General features: G+C 47.2%; 1 protein-coding gene across 2 annotated transcripts in view; it reads left to right on the plus strand.

Annotated features, from left to right (window-relative positions):
• The window catches only part of LOC145347804 (PDZ and LIM domain protein 5-like), a 200,138-nt gene that overhangs the window by 144,706 nt on the left and 41,120 nt on the right, over window positions 1-14,312 (plus strand). Inside the window, exons 8-9 of one of the 2 annotated variants that reach the window (XM_080195659.1) lie at window positions 8,716-8,751; window positions 13,834-14,040. The exons of the other annotated variant lie outside the window; for it this stretch is intronic. Coding sequence (XP_080051785.1) covers window positions 8,716-8,751; window positions 13,834-14,040 — 243 coding nt within the window. The remainder of the gene's footprint in view (window positions 1-8,715; window positions 8,752-13,833; window positions 14,041-14,312) is intronic. 2 annotated transcript variants of the gene reach the window in all.

Below are 14,312 nucleotides of genomic sequence, written 5' to 3' on the forward strand. Positions count from 1 at the left end.
TTGAGTGTCTTTAAGACAGAGATAGGTTCTTGATTAATAAGGGGATCAGGGATTATGGAGAAAATGCGGGAGAATGGGGATGAGGAAAATATCAGCCATGATTGAATGGTGGAGCAGACTCGATGGGCCGAGTGGCCTAATTCTGCTCTGCTGTCTTATGGTCTTCACCCATCGAGTCCACTCGGCCATTCGACCATGGCTGATATGTTCCTCGCCCCTCCATTTTCCTGCCTTCTCCCCATAACCCTCCAGCCCATTACCAATTAAAAATCTTCGAACTCCTCCTTACATTTACTCACTGTCTCAGCATCCACTGCAGTTTGGGGTAGTGAATTCCACAGATTCACCACCCTCTGGGAGAAGTAGTTTTGTATCAATGTGGATGATAGTTTGGGTATTATACCTCCGCCCAGGTACACGCTTTTAAACTCGAGAATGGTGAACGAGATGCTGAAATAATAACTGCGTTTTAAACGCCTGCGTTGACACTCCCTTGGTATGACTGCGTCATTCTGTTTAATGTACTAGTTCCACAAAGATGGGTTTAATGTGAGGGTCAACATGTAATTAAATTCCTGATTTGCTGTGAAGAAGCCAAGGAAGCTTTTATTTTCAAATAACCTGTTACACATAGGCATAGATTGTGCAATGTAATCACCATAAAATGGATAAAGTCTTTGCTGAAAGTCTGAAATGAACGCAATGCTGGAAACACTCAGCTGGTCTGGCCTCGTGGTGGGGGGGGCGCGGAGAGAGAGAGAAACCAGAGTTAACTGCTGGAATCTTGCTGAGGTTCACTCCGGCAGGATCGTACAGTCCCACCGATGCGGGTTTCCCAGCAGCGAGATGTACGCTCGCTGGGAAGCCCCACCGATGCGGCGGGACTGGAAAATCTCTGCACCAGTGAGTGGCGCGCTGCTGCTTCTTGCTGCTGTGAAACACGCCACGGAAACACGCCATGTAACATTTCCAGTCGATTTGGTGTTTCACCAGATCCCGGAAGACATCCGGATTTATCTGTTTGTAAGCAGGCACACGAGCAGGGAAGGTTCGAGTGCGAAAGAGAGGTGGTCAGGAATCAGTTATTACCGATAGCTGTTTGAGAGAAGATGGGAGTGGCAGTTATGACCTGACATTGAGTTCAGCAATGAGTTTGGAAGGCCATAAAGTGCCCCCATCGATGGTTGAGGTGCCGCTCCTCAAGAAAGTGGCAACATTGAGTAACGTAGACAAAACTCCATTTGCATACAGTAACGCTTTTGGTCGCTCACCAACTATTACACGTGCTTTCAATTGAGGAGTTGATTGAACAGTGTTTAGCTGCTAGACAATGTCCTCGCGCAAAAATCACCCAAGAGTGATTTGTAAAAAAAAACAGAAGTGTTTATAAAGAGTTTGGTTGGACTTGAAAGAGAAATAAAGCGCCGTTTGGAGTGATATTAGTCAAGCTGGTATCAAACCCTCTGAGATGGTTCACATATTAACGGTACTAGTGTGAGACCTTGGTTAATGCTGCAGTGAGAATTAACTTGCTTTGTTCTCACAAAGGTTGAGGGGCGAGCTGATAGAAGGCTACAAGATGGCGAGGGGCGTGGGCAGAGTGAATAGTCAGAAGCTTTCTCCCAGAGTAGGAGAGCCATTTACTATGGGGGCAGAAGTTTTAAGGTGCAAGAGGCAAGGTTTACAGGAGGTGTACGAGGCAAGTTTATTTTTACGTAGAGGATGGTGGGTGCCTGGGGGATGGTAGTGGAAGCAGATACGATAGTGGCTTTTAAGAGGCACCTTGACAAACGTATGAATAGGGACTAGAGGTGCCCAGAGGGTAGGGGATTTTAGTTCAGACAGATAGCATGCTCAGTGCAGGCTGAAGGGCCTTTTCCTGTGCTGTAATCTTCTTTGTACTTCGATACTTTCTTCGGGTATGGTTATCACAAAGAACACTGTTCCATCGTGCAGACTTGAGCGTAGATATTTATTCTTATCATATTTTTTAAGCATTGATAGAATTATGCTGCAGCTTGATAAAATTTTGCTTAGGCTGTGTATTACGTTGCATTCTGGGCGTCAGATTACAAGGAGGATGTGGAGGCTTTGGAGAGAGAGTAGCAGGGTGCTGCCTGGAGTGGGGGGTACGAGCTGTAAGGAGAGGCTGGACAAACTAGAGTTTTTGCTGGAGCGCTGGAGGCTGAGGGGAGACCTGATAGAAGCCTATAAAATGGTGAGAGGCACGGATAGAGCCGACAGTCAGATTCCATTTCCCAGAGTTGAAATCTCTAACACGGGGGTGGGGCATGCACTTCAGGTGAGAGAGGGAAAGGTTCAAGGGAGATGTGGAGGGCAAGTATTTTAGACAGAGAGTGGTAGGTGTCTGGAACTGGCTGCCAGGGTGGTGGTGCAGACAGATACAATAGGGACGTTTAAGGGGCTTTTAAATAAGCATGTGAATATGCAAGGAATAGAGGGATAGGGAGCAAAGGCAGGCAGTAGGGATTAGTTTAATTTGGCATCATGTTTGGCACAACATTGTGGGCCAAAGGGCCTGTTCCTGCGCTGTACTGTTCTATATTCTAGAATTTCAATTTGGAATTCATGTTTTCATTTAAACAATCCGCCTTCTGCAATGTAGGGATTCTGTGATTCTACAATCAGTTGCCTTTAGTTTCTTTTTTCAAATAGTTTTATTTTGAAAAAACGAGTTAGAATCAGAAAGCAGAATCTACTTTGTTCGTCGAGACTCAATGGCAGGCTGTTGGCGACCTCTGCTGACCACCCAAGGTTCTGCAGTAGCCTTCGGCCCTTGTCCCAGTGACTGCGTTGCCAGGATTAGTCCACCTGGGTCTTGAGCGCCCACCCGAGGTGGCGTTAAGGAAAGCGCGCTCGGCCTGCATTTATCCGGTAGATCGCGGATTGAATCCGAGTACGCCAGCGGCAAAACGTTGGCGTTTTTAGATGGCTCTCTTGCCAGGAACAAGTGACATCATTTGCCAACCAGGACTAGCGCCTGATCTCAAATGCCCTGGGGCTTTGCTCGTTTTCGTGCAATGAAAATCCACCACAGTCGTGGGACCAGGTGGCTTGAGGTGGTTCAGGATCTGACCGCAACACGGTTGGCCAAAAACTTGGAAATGTGCAAATTTTGACCCAGTCCCGTGGACTCAATTCTTCTGTCAGTGGAGAAGGAAGTTGAGAACAATTCTGTACTGGAGTAGGTGTGAGTGCTACTGAAATTAGGTGCTTTATCAGTCCTTGAATACGCTGTCAGACATTTGTGCATTTTGTCGACTGTTTTTTTGAAGTGTGTTGCCAAATCTGATGGTTGCTGCTGAGAATGTGATGTCTTTCCTCAACTGTGCATGTCACGACTGTTTCTTGATCAGTCTGCATGACCATGGCATGATCTTTGCATGTCATTATTTTATCCCTTACCCAGGCGATGTTGAATTTCCCTGTGTGAGCGTCCATCGAGTTGAGTATTTGGCTGGACTGACCATTCTTTTTGAGGCCTCCAAACCAATCTGTTCCCTCTTAGCCTGACCAGAGGCGTGAGTGATTTCGAAAGTTAAAAGGTGACTCTGTGGGTCCGCGCCACGGTGCGGTCAACCCACACTCAGATATTTTGACACGGCACTTATCGTGCCCTGGAAACCAAACTTAGGAAGGCATATTGAAGGAGTCCCGACCACCTCACTGTGGGCCAAGCTTTAACAGCAGCAACATGGTGAACCAGGAACCCCGACATTACGAGTTCAAATCTCACCACGAACAAAATTTTAATTTCGATTTGGTTATATCTGGGCCAACACCAGAAAAGTAACCCTGAAACGCAAAAAAAAAGTCTCCTACATATGACTCAAGATCCATGCTGTGTGGTTGCATCAGGAGATGGGAACGCGGTTATTGCTGGTGTTGCCCATCTCTGGATGTAGTATGTTAAGACATGTCCGTGCCAACCAGACAAAAATACAGGGTCTGTACCCCACTGAAATGTCCCATACGCAGCAGAGATTGGGAAGGTCCCAGTTCTTAATCCTGTTACCTGATATATATCACCAGCCACTTCTCAGTGGACACGAGATTAATGGCGATAATGCAAATCGATTCAACCTATAGCTCTGATTTGGTTTTTAATATGGCTGATTAAGTCAATGAGGTAGCTTCCTCTATCTCTGAGTGAGGTCAGGATAGAATCACTTATGAACAGGAGGCCATTTAGCCCCACATGTCTGTTCTGCCGCCATTCAATGAGATCGTGGTTGATCTGCACCCGAACTCCTTATGCCCTCCCTTTGCTCCCTAATGTCCCTTAATACCTTTTAGCTGACAAAAATCTCTCAGATCGTTTAAGCTAGCATCGATTGCTATTTGCAGAAAAGTGTTACATAATTTCTATCATCCTTCATCTTATTCCTGAAAGGTCGGGCTCTGATCTTTGGGTTACTGTCCCAAGTCCTGGAGCAGAATCTTCTTGAGATTCTGGGGGTCTCATCTGCCAGCAGGGGAGACGGCGCGAGCCCCTCCCCATACGCTAATCAGGCTGTGGTGAGGCCACCAAAGATGTCCGTTGGAATCAAGACCCTGGGGGCAGAAGCCCCACCTAGCCAGAGCTGTCAGCCAAGAGAATGGAATGCTCTTGCACTCAGCAATGCCACTCAGGAGGAGGTGGCTGATTGCCTGTGCCTTTGCTGCAGGGAGCACCCCCCACCCCCATCCCCACTCCCACCCCCATCCCCACTCCCACCCCCATTTGTCAAAGTGTCATTTATGCCACAAAACAGCAGGTCCTCTTACAGCTGGGTTCATCCTAGGAGGATTAGGCTTTTAAGTGGTCATTAGTTGGTCACTTAAGCGCCTCGGGTAATACCCTGAGGACCCAAGTTCCAATCCAGTCCCACTGTTCTCTATGAATGGTACGCTTTGTATAGCGAGCAAGCAAACAATACTTTTTGCTGTATGTTAATACATGTGACAATAATAAATCAAAGCAGATGGTGAAATTTTAATTCACTAAAAATTGATGACCATGAAACCATTGTCGGAAAAACCCGTCTGGTTTTTAATGTTCTTTAGGGAAGGAAATCTGCCGTCCTTACCCGGTCTGGCCTACGTGTGATTCCAGAGCCACAGCAATGTGATTGACTCTTAAATGCCCTCTGAAGTGGGTTTAGTAAGCCACCTAGTTCAAGGGCAATTAGGGATGGGCAACAACTGCTGGCATTGCCAGTGTTGCCAATATTCCGTGAACAAATAAAGAAAAGCAGGTTGGGTAGGTGAACAGTGAGCCGCCTTACCCCAGGTGTTAATACTAGTGGGGGCAAGGAGGGATCCAGTATGCCAACAGCCTGCCTTATTAGACCACAAAGCACAGGAGGAGAAGTAGGCCATTCGGCCCATTGGATCTGCTCCGCCATTCAATGAGATCACAGCTGATCTGATACAAGAATCCTCAACTCCACTCTTCCGCCTTATCCCCATAACCCTTGATTCCCTTACTGCTGAAAAATCTCAGCCTTGAACATACTTGACGACCTACAGCTCTCTGTGGTAAAGAATTCCACAGATTTGCGCCCCTCCTGTTAAATGCCCTTCCTGCCCCCAAGCTCAAAATGTTTGCCCTTGGAATCCCCAGTGGGTAGAAATGGCTTCTCCTCATCTACCCGGCTCTGTTCCCCACTAATACCTTGTTATCTTCAATCAAATTGGCCTTGAACTTTCTAAGTTCCAAAGAATATGACACCAGTTTGCGTAATCTCTCCGTGAGGGCAGTGCCCTTATCCGTGCTTAACCTGGCAACTTGCTTTTATTAACACACAACTTTCCCTGCACCTTGAGGAAGCCTCAGGTTTGAACTTGTTGTCTCAAAGATTATGACCTTTTATAAGTGCACCTAGAGTGAGTGTGTGAGGCACCTGCACATGTTCTAATGACACTTCATTTTTCTCTCTCTCTCTCTCTCTCTCTCTCCCCCACCACCTCCCCCCACCTTCTCTTTCTCTCTCTGTCTGTCTGTCACTCTGCCTTTCCCCCACAGGACAAAGGTCACCACCATAAGATACAGCCCCAAATACGCCCAGCTCCGTGACTGGCACCATGGCGTTTCCGCTCGCGTGCTTAATGTAAATTAACTTGCCCAAGAAGTGACGAGCGGCGAAAGTATACTTCCTCGGCAGTCTATTCTGTTTCTTTTCGAGATATCCCCGTACTTGGATTTTGCTTCTGTTTCTGAGATAGCCTAGCTGCTCCTCTTAACTTTCCTCTTCTTGAAATTCCACCTTCGGTTTTTTTTTTATTTTAAGACGAATAAAAAGGGAAAGCAGTTGAAACTACAGTGTTGTAGATTTTAGAATCGGGCTGTTGGCATTTTATTTGGCCGCTTCTGTACAGCGGCAATGACCTGCGTTTACGTGGCACCGTAATCACCCCCAAGGCGTTTCTGTAGCGGTTTGGTGGGACTTGGGCGACTTGAGATAAGTGGCGTTTGAACCAACGAAGGGTTAGGCGTTCCCCGCTTTCCCTTGGACGAAAGAGCTGTGGCCGTAGGTCAGATTTGTGCATGATTTGTCTCCCCCCCACCCCCTTCCCCGTCGAGATGAACGCTCGCCCATCAGACAAGTTGTGTTTCCGTCTGATGCGTCCTCCCGTTGAAGCGAAGGGTTCGGTGACGCGTCCCGGCCGATGGAGATCGAAGCCGTCGCTGGCTTCGTGACGACCCTAGCCAGCCGGCTGCCGTGTCAGAGTGGCGCATTCCTTTGAACCTTTTTTGCAGAGGGAAATTCCAAAGTGGCCAGGTTTTTAAAACAGAAAGAAAACAAAATGTTATGCGAACAAGACCATCTTCGAATGGAGAAGTGACCTCCTATTAAAAGCAACTAGCTTCAAACTGCCGTCAAGTTTCTCCAGTGTCCCGAGTTTGCATTTCAGCCTGTATTATATTTGTATTATACTTTATAGGTGCTCCTCAATATCTGCTGGTTGGAGTTTAAATCTTATTTTAATAAACATGCTTTAACTATTAATTACGTCTTCAGTTTCACTGACGCTTGGGTTTTGGGATCTTGGCTATAATGTAAGTTGTGTCCATTTTCCTTCAAGTTTTCCGATGGTTTATTACATATTTCTAGCGCACAACAAAGCCATTCTGCCCTGACTGGTGTTTAAGTTCCACACACGTTTCCTGCATCTCATCCTATCAGCATCACCCTACCAACAGTTTTGACTCAAAGCAGATCTTAATTCTCAAGCGCTCTAAGGATTTAACAAAAAAACTTGGGTGACTGTTGCAACGTAGAGTACTTGTAGATTGGTGTTTACAAAATTGTAGAATGCTAGCGAAAGCTTTGCGTGGTACCTTTTTAAGAGGTGGTTCTTTCTCTGTGCTTAGAGAGTTTAAAAAAAAATGCAAGTACACAGAGAACTCAGACTGAAACATTTGTATCGAAGGGCCAGGCAGCAGTGTTGCCAAGACAACAAACAGGCTTTTGGATTTTTGTTTTGAATTCAGCCAATCAAATTTGAATTGGGCAGTTAGACACCAAGAACCAATTCAATTTAAATCTGACATTTTTGGTAACCTAGGACCAATCATGTTGTGGGGGGCACTGATGTGTCATCACAGATATAAAAGGAAGGAGGCAGTGCGACAGTGGTAGAGAGTAACTGCCACCTACCAGAATAACAACTGTTGGTTCAGCTCTAGAGAGAGCCGCTAGCTTTCACTGCTTCAGTTATGCCTTAAGAGAAAGTCTCATCTTGATGACAAAGGTACCAAAGAATCAACAGAGAAGGCTCAGAGTATTCTGGAAGACACAAACCTGGTTGTAATTTAGAGAGTGACTAAAATTCTATTTTTTTTTTGTTCATTGTACTTATCTGAATAGTGTTCCATTAGAATCTTGTTTGGTTTGTGAATAGCTTAGTTAACTTGCTCACTGTTAGATGAATAAATTGTTACTTGCTGACGTTAGAGAGTCAGGGAGTTATTTTGATTTAACCAGTAGAAGCTGCTGAACAGCAGATCGTACCGCTTCGCTCGCACCCTAACAGATTATAGGGCAAAGTACCCCTCTTTTGAGTAGTTAAGTGTTCGTTCTCAGAGGGGGTGGGGCAGGGGGGTAGAAACAACCTCCATTTCATTAGTGACGTATCAAACTTCACCCCTGCCTCTACCTTTATAGGCCCCCTGGCCACCAAAACAGCAGGCCCCAACAGCAAAACGGTATTCCGAATGGGGGCAGCTGTTGCCTTCCTTCTGCGTCCTCCCCTCGCACCTTAAACCTGTGCCCCCTAGTAATTGACTCTTCCACCCTGGGGGAAAAGCTCCTGACTATCCATTTGGTCCATGCTCCTCACAATCTTGTAGACTTCTATCAAGTCTCCCCATAACCTCCGTCATTCCAGTGAGAACAAACCAAGTTTCTCCAACCTCTCCCCATCGCTAATGCCCTCCATACCAGGCAACACCCTGGTAAATCTTTCCTGTACCCTCTCCATAGCCTCCACATCCTTCTGGTAGTGTGGTGACCAGAATTGAACACTATATATTCCAAGTGCGGCCTAACTAAGGTTCTTAGTTGTAGAATGCAGTTGGCATCTATCTCTTGTTCTGTGCACAGGAGGCTGAGAGAGATCATGAGTTGTTATAGATGAAGGGAGATATGTTCGCTATTTGTTCAGAATAAAATGTGTATTTTTTTTTCCTCTTTCCCCATTCATCTTCAGGAACAGTGAGACAGAAAATGGTGAAGTAGGGTACAGGTAAAACCTGACGGTGCACAAGTCACGTGTGTTTCACTGTAACCTGCCACTTTTGTGTTGGATGTACAAGGCACTAACCACCCTGGGACACTGGGGGGAGGGGAAAGGATTCAAATATTACCAGCGGCCGAAATTTAGAGAACAGGGAAGCAGATTCGTAAACCTGAGTTATCAGTGGGGTGGGGCAGAGGGACAAGTTTTCAAAAGCCGTTCACAAGTAGTTGACCTTTCCAAAAGTGAGTGTTCTTTTTAAGTCAACACCAACCAGTAAAACCTCCAGTAACACCAACCATCCGTCTCCTGTTGCTCCAAAACAAGTTGCACTTTGGTAGCGCCTGTCGCGAGTTCAGGATGACCCAGCATGCTTCACAGCCAATGGAGTACCTTCTGAAGTCTGTTCACCGTTGCAGTGAAGGTGACAGCCTATTTACCCACTGCAAGTGCCCGCGATCAAGGTATTCGAAAGGGAATTGGGTTGATATCTTGGCAGAGAGAATGTGGAAGGTTACGGGGATAAGACAGGCGATTGGGACTAGGGAGACAGTGCAGACTAGGTGGGCCAAACGACCTCCTTCTGTGAAACAAGCAACGTGAACTGATCACCTTGGTTTTTAAAGTTGGTTTTACCCGTGGGACGAATGTTGACCAGGGCAGGCAAGGAGCCACCGCACCCTTTACATTTGTTCCCCTTCTTCATCCAGGAAACTATTGTTAGAGGCCTGGATAGAGTGGACACGGAGGGGATGGTTCCACTAGTCGGGAAAAACTAGAACCAGAGGGCACAACCTCAGGCTAAAGGGACAATCCTTTTAACACAGAGATGAGGAGGAATTTCTTCAGCCAGAGAGTGGTGAACCTTTGGAACTCTTTGCCACAGAAGGCTGTGGAGGCCAGGTCTTTAAGACTGAGATAGGTTCTTGACTGATATGGGGGATGAGAAAAATATCAGTCGTGATCGAATCCACCATTCGATGGGCCAGATGGCCTCATTCTGCTCCTATGTTTTATGGTCTTATCCCTGGTGTGCAGTGAGCTAGCACTATTCACTATCACCAATTGGCCCAGCCAGATTTTTTGCTCAATTTAATCTGGTCTCTGCACATTGACGGAAGCTGGGCAACATTGCCATCTGCAGGCAGCGTTCAGTAGTGGAGCAGAAGTTTCTGATTGGAGTGAAGCCGAGAAAGAAGAGTTTGAAGTTTATTTATTTAAGGTCACAAGTAGGTGTACATTTAACGCTGCAGTGAAGTTACTGTGAAAATCTCCGGCACCCATTCGGTTACACTGGAGAATTTAGCATAGCCGATGCACCTAACCAGCATGTCTTTCAGACTGTGGAAGAAAAACCGGAGCACCTGAAGGAAACCCACGCAGACACAGGAAGAATGTGCAGATTCCTCACAGACTGTGACCCGAGCTGGGATTCGAACCCAGTTCCCTGGTGCTGTGAGGCAGCAGTGCTAACCGCTCTGCCACCGTGCTGCCCCTTGGAGTGCATTTCTTCAGCACCTTCCAGGATCTCAGGATTTCCCAGAGCACTTTACAATAGTGACTACACGTATTAGCCCTTAACGGAGGATACAGAGCAGCCAATTTGTGCACGGCAAGCTCGCAGGAACAACCTGGTATTGACCAGACCATCACCGATCCTCAATGGATTCCCGACTTGGGTCACTTTCTGTGCGGAGTCGGCACATTCTCCCCGTGTCTGCGCGGGTTTCCTCCGAATGTTCCGGTTTCCCCTCGCACGTTGAAAGACGTGCTGGTTAGGGTGCATTGGCCGTGCTAAGTTCTCCCTCGGTGTACCCGAACAGAATGTGACGACCAGGGGATTTTCAGTAATTTAAGCCTATTTTCACAGTAATTTAAGAAACTTGACGGTTAACATAAGCCTACTTGTGACTAATAAATAAACTTAAACACACACATGCTGCCAGGTTTCTGTCAGAGATGGATGGTTTCAATTTATTTTTGACCTGACTGCATGTTTGCTGATGTTTAGTTAGTTGCACAGTCCTAGAGTCTAACCAATAATCCTCAGCACTGGATTAACACTTTACACATTGAATCAAGTACAAACTGCAGCTCCCACCTGGCCCTTTTGATCTTGGATGAACGCTGATTTACATTAGTTGACAAGAAACCAGAGGAGAGCTTAAGAGAAAGTTTATTTTTTATATATTATGCAGCGAGTTGTAATCTGGAATACACCACTTGGAAGGGCAGTGGAAGCAGATTCAATAACTTTCAAAAAGGATTTGGATCAAAATTTGAAGGGGAAAAAGTTGGAGGGCAGTGGGAGTGAGACTAGAGATGAAGTCGCCATAGTCCCAGTTGACCATAGGCTGTTCTCCCCTCAAGAGGGAGAGAGCTGACTGGTAGTGATTTAACCTGAGGATCTACACCTCAGGCAAGGGGCAAGGTTGAGAAGGTGGGGCCTTCATGAATAAGCTCAGCTGGTTTAGGAATTGCATCCTCACAGTTGGTATCGCTCTGCATCACTAACCAGCCATCCTGCCAACTGAGCTAAACCAAGTCAGATTGACAGTTCTTTGACAGTTTGAGTACCACGTGACAATGATCACCTCCTGTATGTTGGCAGCCTCCCCTCTCATAGGACGATGGTTTTCAGGCCATGTTGGCCAACTCGGTGTTAAGCATCTCCTGATGTGGCTGAAGGCCCACACTCAGTCATGGCAGTGCAGAGGACCACAATTCACTGGCCTCCGTTTTCCCTCGTCCGTCTTCTAGGCTGCCTGAACTTTCCGTTTCCCCTCACCACTTCCAAACATTCGGCCCCCAGAGGTCACATCTACCAGTAACTAACTCCCAGTTGTCGGGGTCCTGCCACCTTCACATCTTTCACACCTCACTTGTTCTCGCCCTTGTGGCGCTGGTCTGGTGCCCAGCAGGTCACTGCGACTCCGTGCAAGAACAAGGGTGACCGTATTGATAGCAGCACCAACTATCCTTCTCTACAATATGATAGCAAACCTTTGTAGAGCCCCTCACACTATCTTTACTTAAGAGTAACCTCTCAAAGAACAATACAGCACAGGTGAGGCGATGGCCTAGTGGTATTATTGCTAGACTATTAATCCAGAAACTCAGCTCATGTTCTGGGAACCTGGGTTCAAATCCCACCACAGCAGGTGGTAGAATTTGAATTCAATAAAAAAAAATCTGGAATTAAGAATGTACTGATGACCATAAAACCATTGTCGATTTGTCGGAAAACCCTGTCTGGTTCACTCATGTCCTTTAGGGAAGGAAATCTACCATCCTTACCCAGTCTGGCCTACATGTGACTCCAGAGACACAGTAATTTGGTTGACTCTCAACTGCCCTTGGGCAACTAGGGATGGGCAATAAATGCTGACCCAGCCAGCAACGCCACTGTCCCACAAATGAATAAAATAAAGATGTCTTTAAAATGCCGTCGATGTTGTTTCCCGAACCCTTTGCTGCAAATGGGTAGAGCTGGCCGAGTGTGGAACTGAGTGGCAAGGCCAGGTGACGGCAAGTTTCATGTTGGTGCCTGCTTTCAAACACACCGAGTGGAAGTTTCCCGAATGCCAAATTCACACTCGCAGGGACAGCCGATAATGAGTGGCTGGAAAATCCCGGTCACGGTGTGGATGGTAGCCCCAAATTAAGAAATGAGTATCCCGTTCTGCTCAAGATACGCGTTTAAGTCTCATCAGTGGTTTAGTGTTGTCTCCAGTGTGCCCCATGACACAGTCAGGTTGGCTGGTTCAGTGCCAAGTGTGCCCGCACTCAAACTACTTTCACCAGCATCGCCCACTCCTGAACTGATTCGCAGTCAAACCACCCACGCTGTCTGCACTGTAGATCTGGGAAAAGTCCTCATTTTGCCATAATTAATGGCATGCATGTGTTGCTGTTTTACTGTCCTAACATCTGCTCTGCTAAGTGGCCCTTTTTCAAAAGGCAATCCAATAAATACATGGTGGCACAGTGGGTTAGCACTGCAGCCTCACAGCGCCAGGGACCTGGGTTCGATTCCCGGCTTGGGTCACTGTGTGGAGTTTGCACGTTCTCCCTTGTGTCTGCATGAGTTTCCTCCGGGTGCTCCAATTTCCTCCCACAGTCCAAAGATTTGCGGGTTAGGTGGATTGACCATGCTAAATTGACCCTAGTTTAGGGGGTTTAACAGGGTAAATAAGGGTTATGGGAATAGGGCTTAGGTGGGATTGTGGTTGATGCAGACGTAATGGTCCGAATGGCCGCCTCCTGCACTGTAGGGATTCTATGAAATACTTGAAAGCAGGGGTGGGGCAGAAAGTTGTCTGGCTTGGGGAAAAGGGCAATGGGAGCGGGAGGAATTCCATAGCACATCTCAGAAGAGTTAGCATAGACACAGTGGGCTGAATGACCTCCTGGGCTGTGTGGCCGTTCTATACCCCTACAGAGTGGTCACTTGAATACAGCCTAACACTGTGGGATGTATTCTCCTGTCCCGCCCATCGCGGGCATCGGAGCAGGCGAGGGGCAGAACGTGGGAAGGTCTGGTGACCACGGGTGGGATTCTCCGGTTTCGGGGTGAGCACGGCTGGGAAATCCCACCCTGCGTGCGTGCGTGCGTCAGTTATAAGTTCAGACGTGGAAATCACCAGGATCCTCACATTTGGTATTTTCACTGGAACCAAACAATCTTGTGCAAAGATCTCAGCAAATGAAATTTGCGATCGGCAGATTGTAATTAAGGTCAATGAGATCACTTGTGTTTTTGACGCTGTAGCTAATAAGAAAGGCCGGAACGATTGCAATATTACTTAATGGAATTGCATAGAATTTTTAGCAGTGCAACAGGCCATTCAGCCCATCTGGTCTATGCCAGACGAGCCTTCTTCCTTCCCCTTCATTTCATCCTACCGACGTAACATTCTTTTCCTCTGTCCCTCGTGTGTTTATCTTTGCATCCTTGCTGTTATTAAGTCTTTGCTAACGACAGTGTATTTTTTTGCATGGACAATGCTGAACGTAATCCAATTCTATCCCATTTCTCTGCTCTGTTCCCTTCTCCTGAATGACCGATGACTTTCCTTTGCACAATGTAAGCACTCTGGAAAACGAGGAACCTTTGCAAACGCAGCCTGCGCGCCAGACGGAGCTGGAGTTCAGGCCCGGAGGAGGTGAGGCACCTACTCGGCCAGAGCGGCGCTCGGTAACCACTCAGACCTGCGAGGTCCCCGTTGCCGAGACGCCTCCGACCTCGAGGCCCAGCGTGGAGGTGGCTGGATTCTCGCCCCCTGCGGTCGCAGAGAGGTACAGAACGAGCCTTCGTCACGGCGAATGTGAGGGAGTGACCAGTGTGTGCCCGTGATGCTGATTCTCTTCTCTGATTGGGTGGTTGAATCAGGGGAAGCTCAGAAGGGAGGCTTGGCAGGTTATTTTTCTCAACTTGGGCACTGACTCATGGGAACAGAAGGCCATTCAGCCCCTCAATCTAGTTCTGTCATTCACTAAGATCATGACTGATTTATATTTTGGTTCCCGTTTATCCTTCCCATTGATTCCGCAACCCTTAATACCTTCCT

The sequence above is a fragment of the Carcharhinus amblyrhynchos genome, chromosome 1, assembly GCF_965287045.1.
Source record: "Carcharhinus amblyrhynchos chromosome 1, sCarAmb.v2.hapA, whole genome shotgun sequence".
Lineage (NCBI taxonomy): Eukaryota > Metazoa > Chordata > Chondrichthyes > Carcharhiniformes > Carcharhinidae > Carcharhinus > Carcharhinus amblyrhynchos.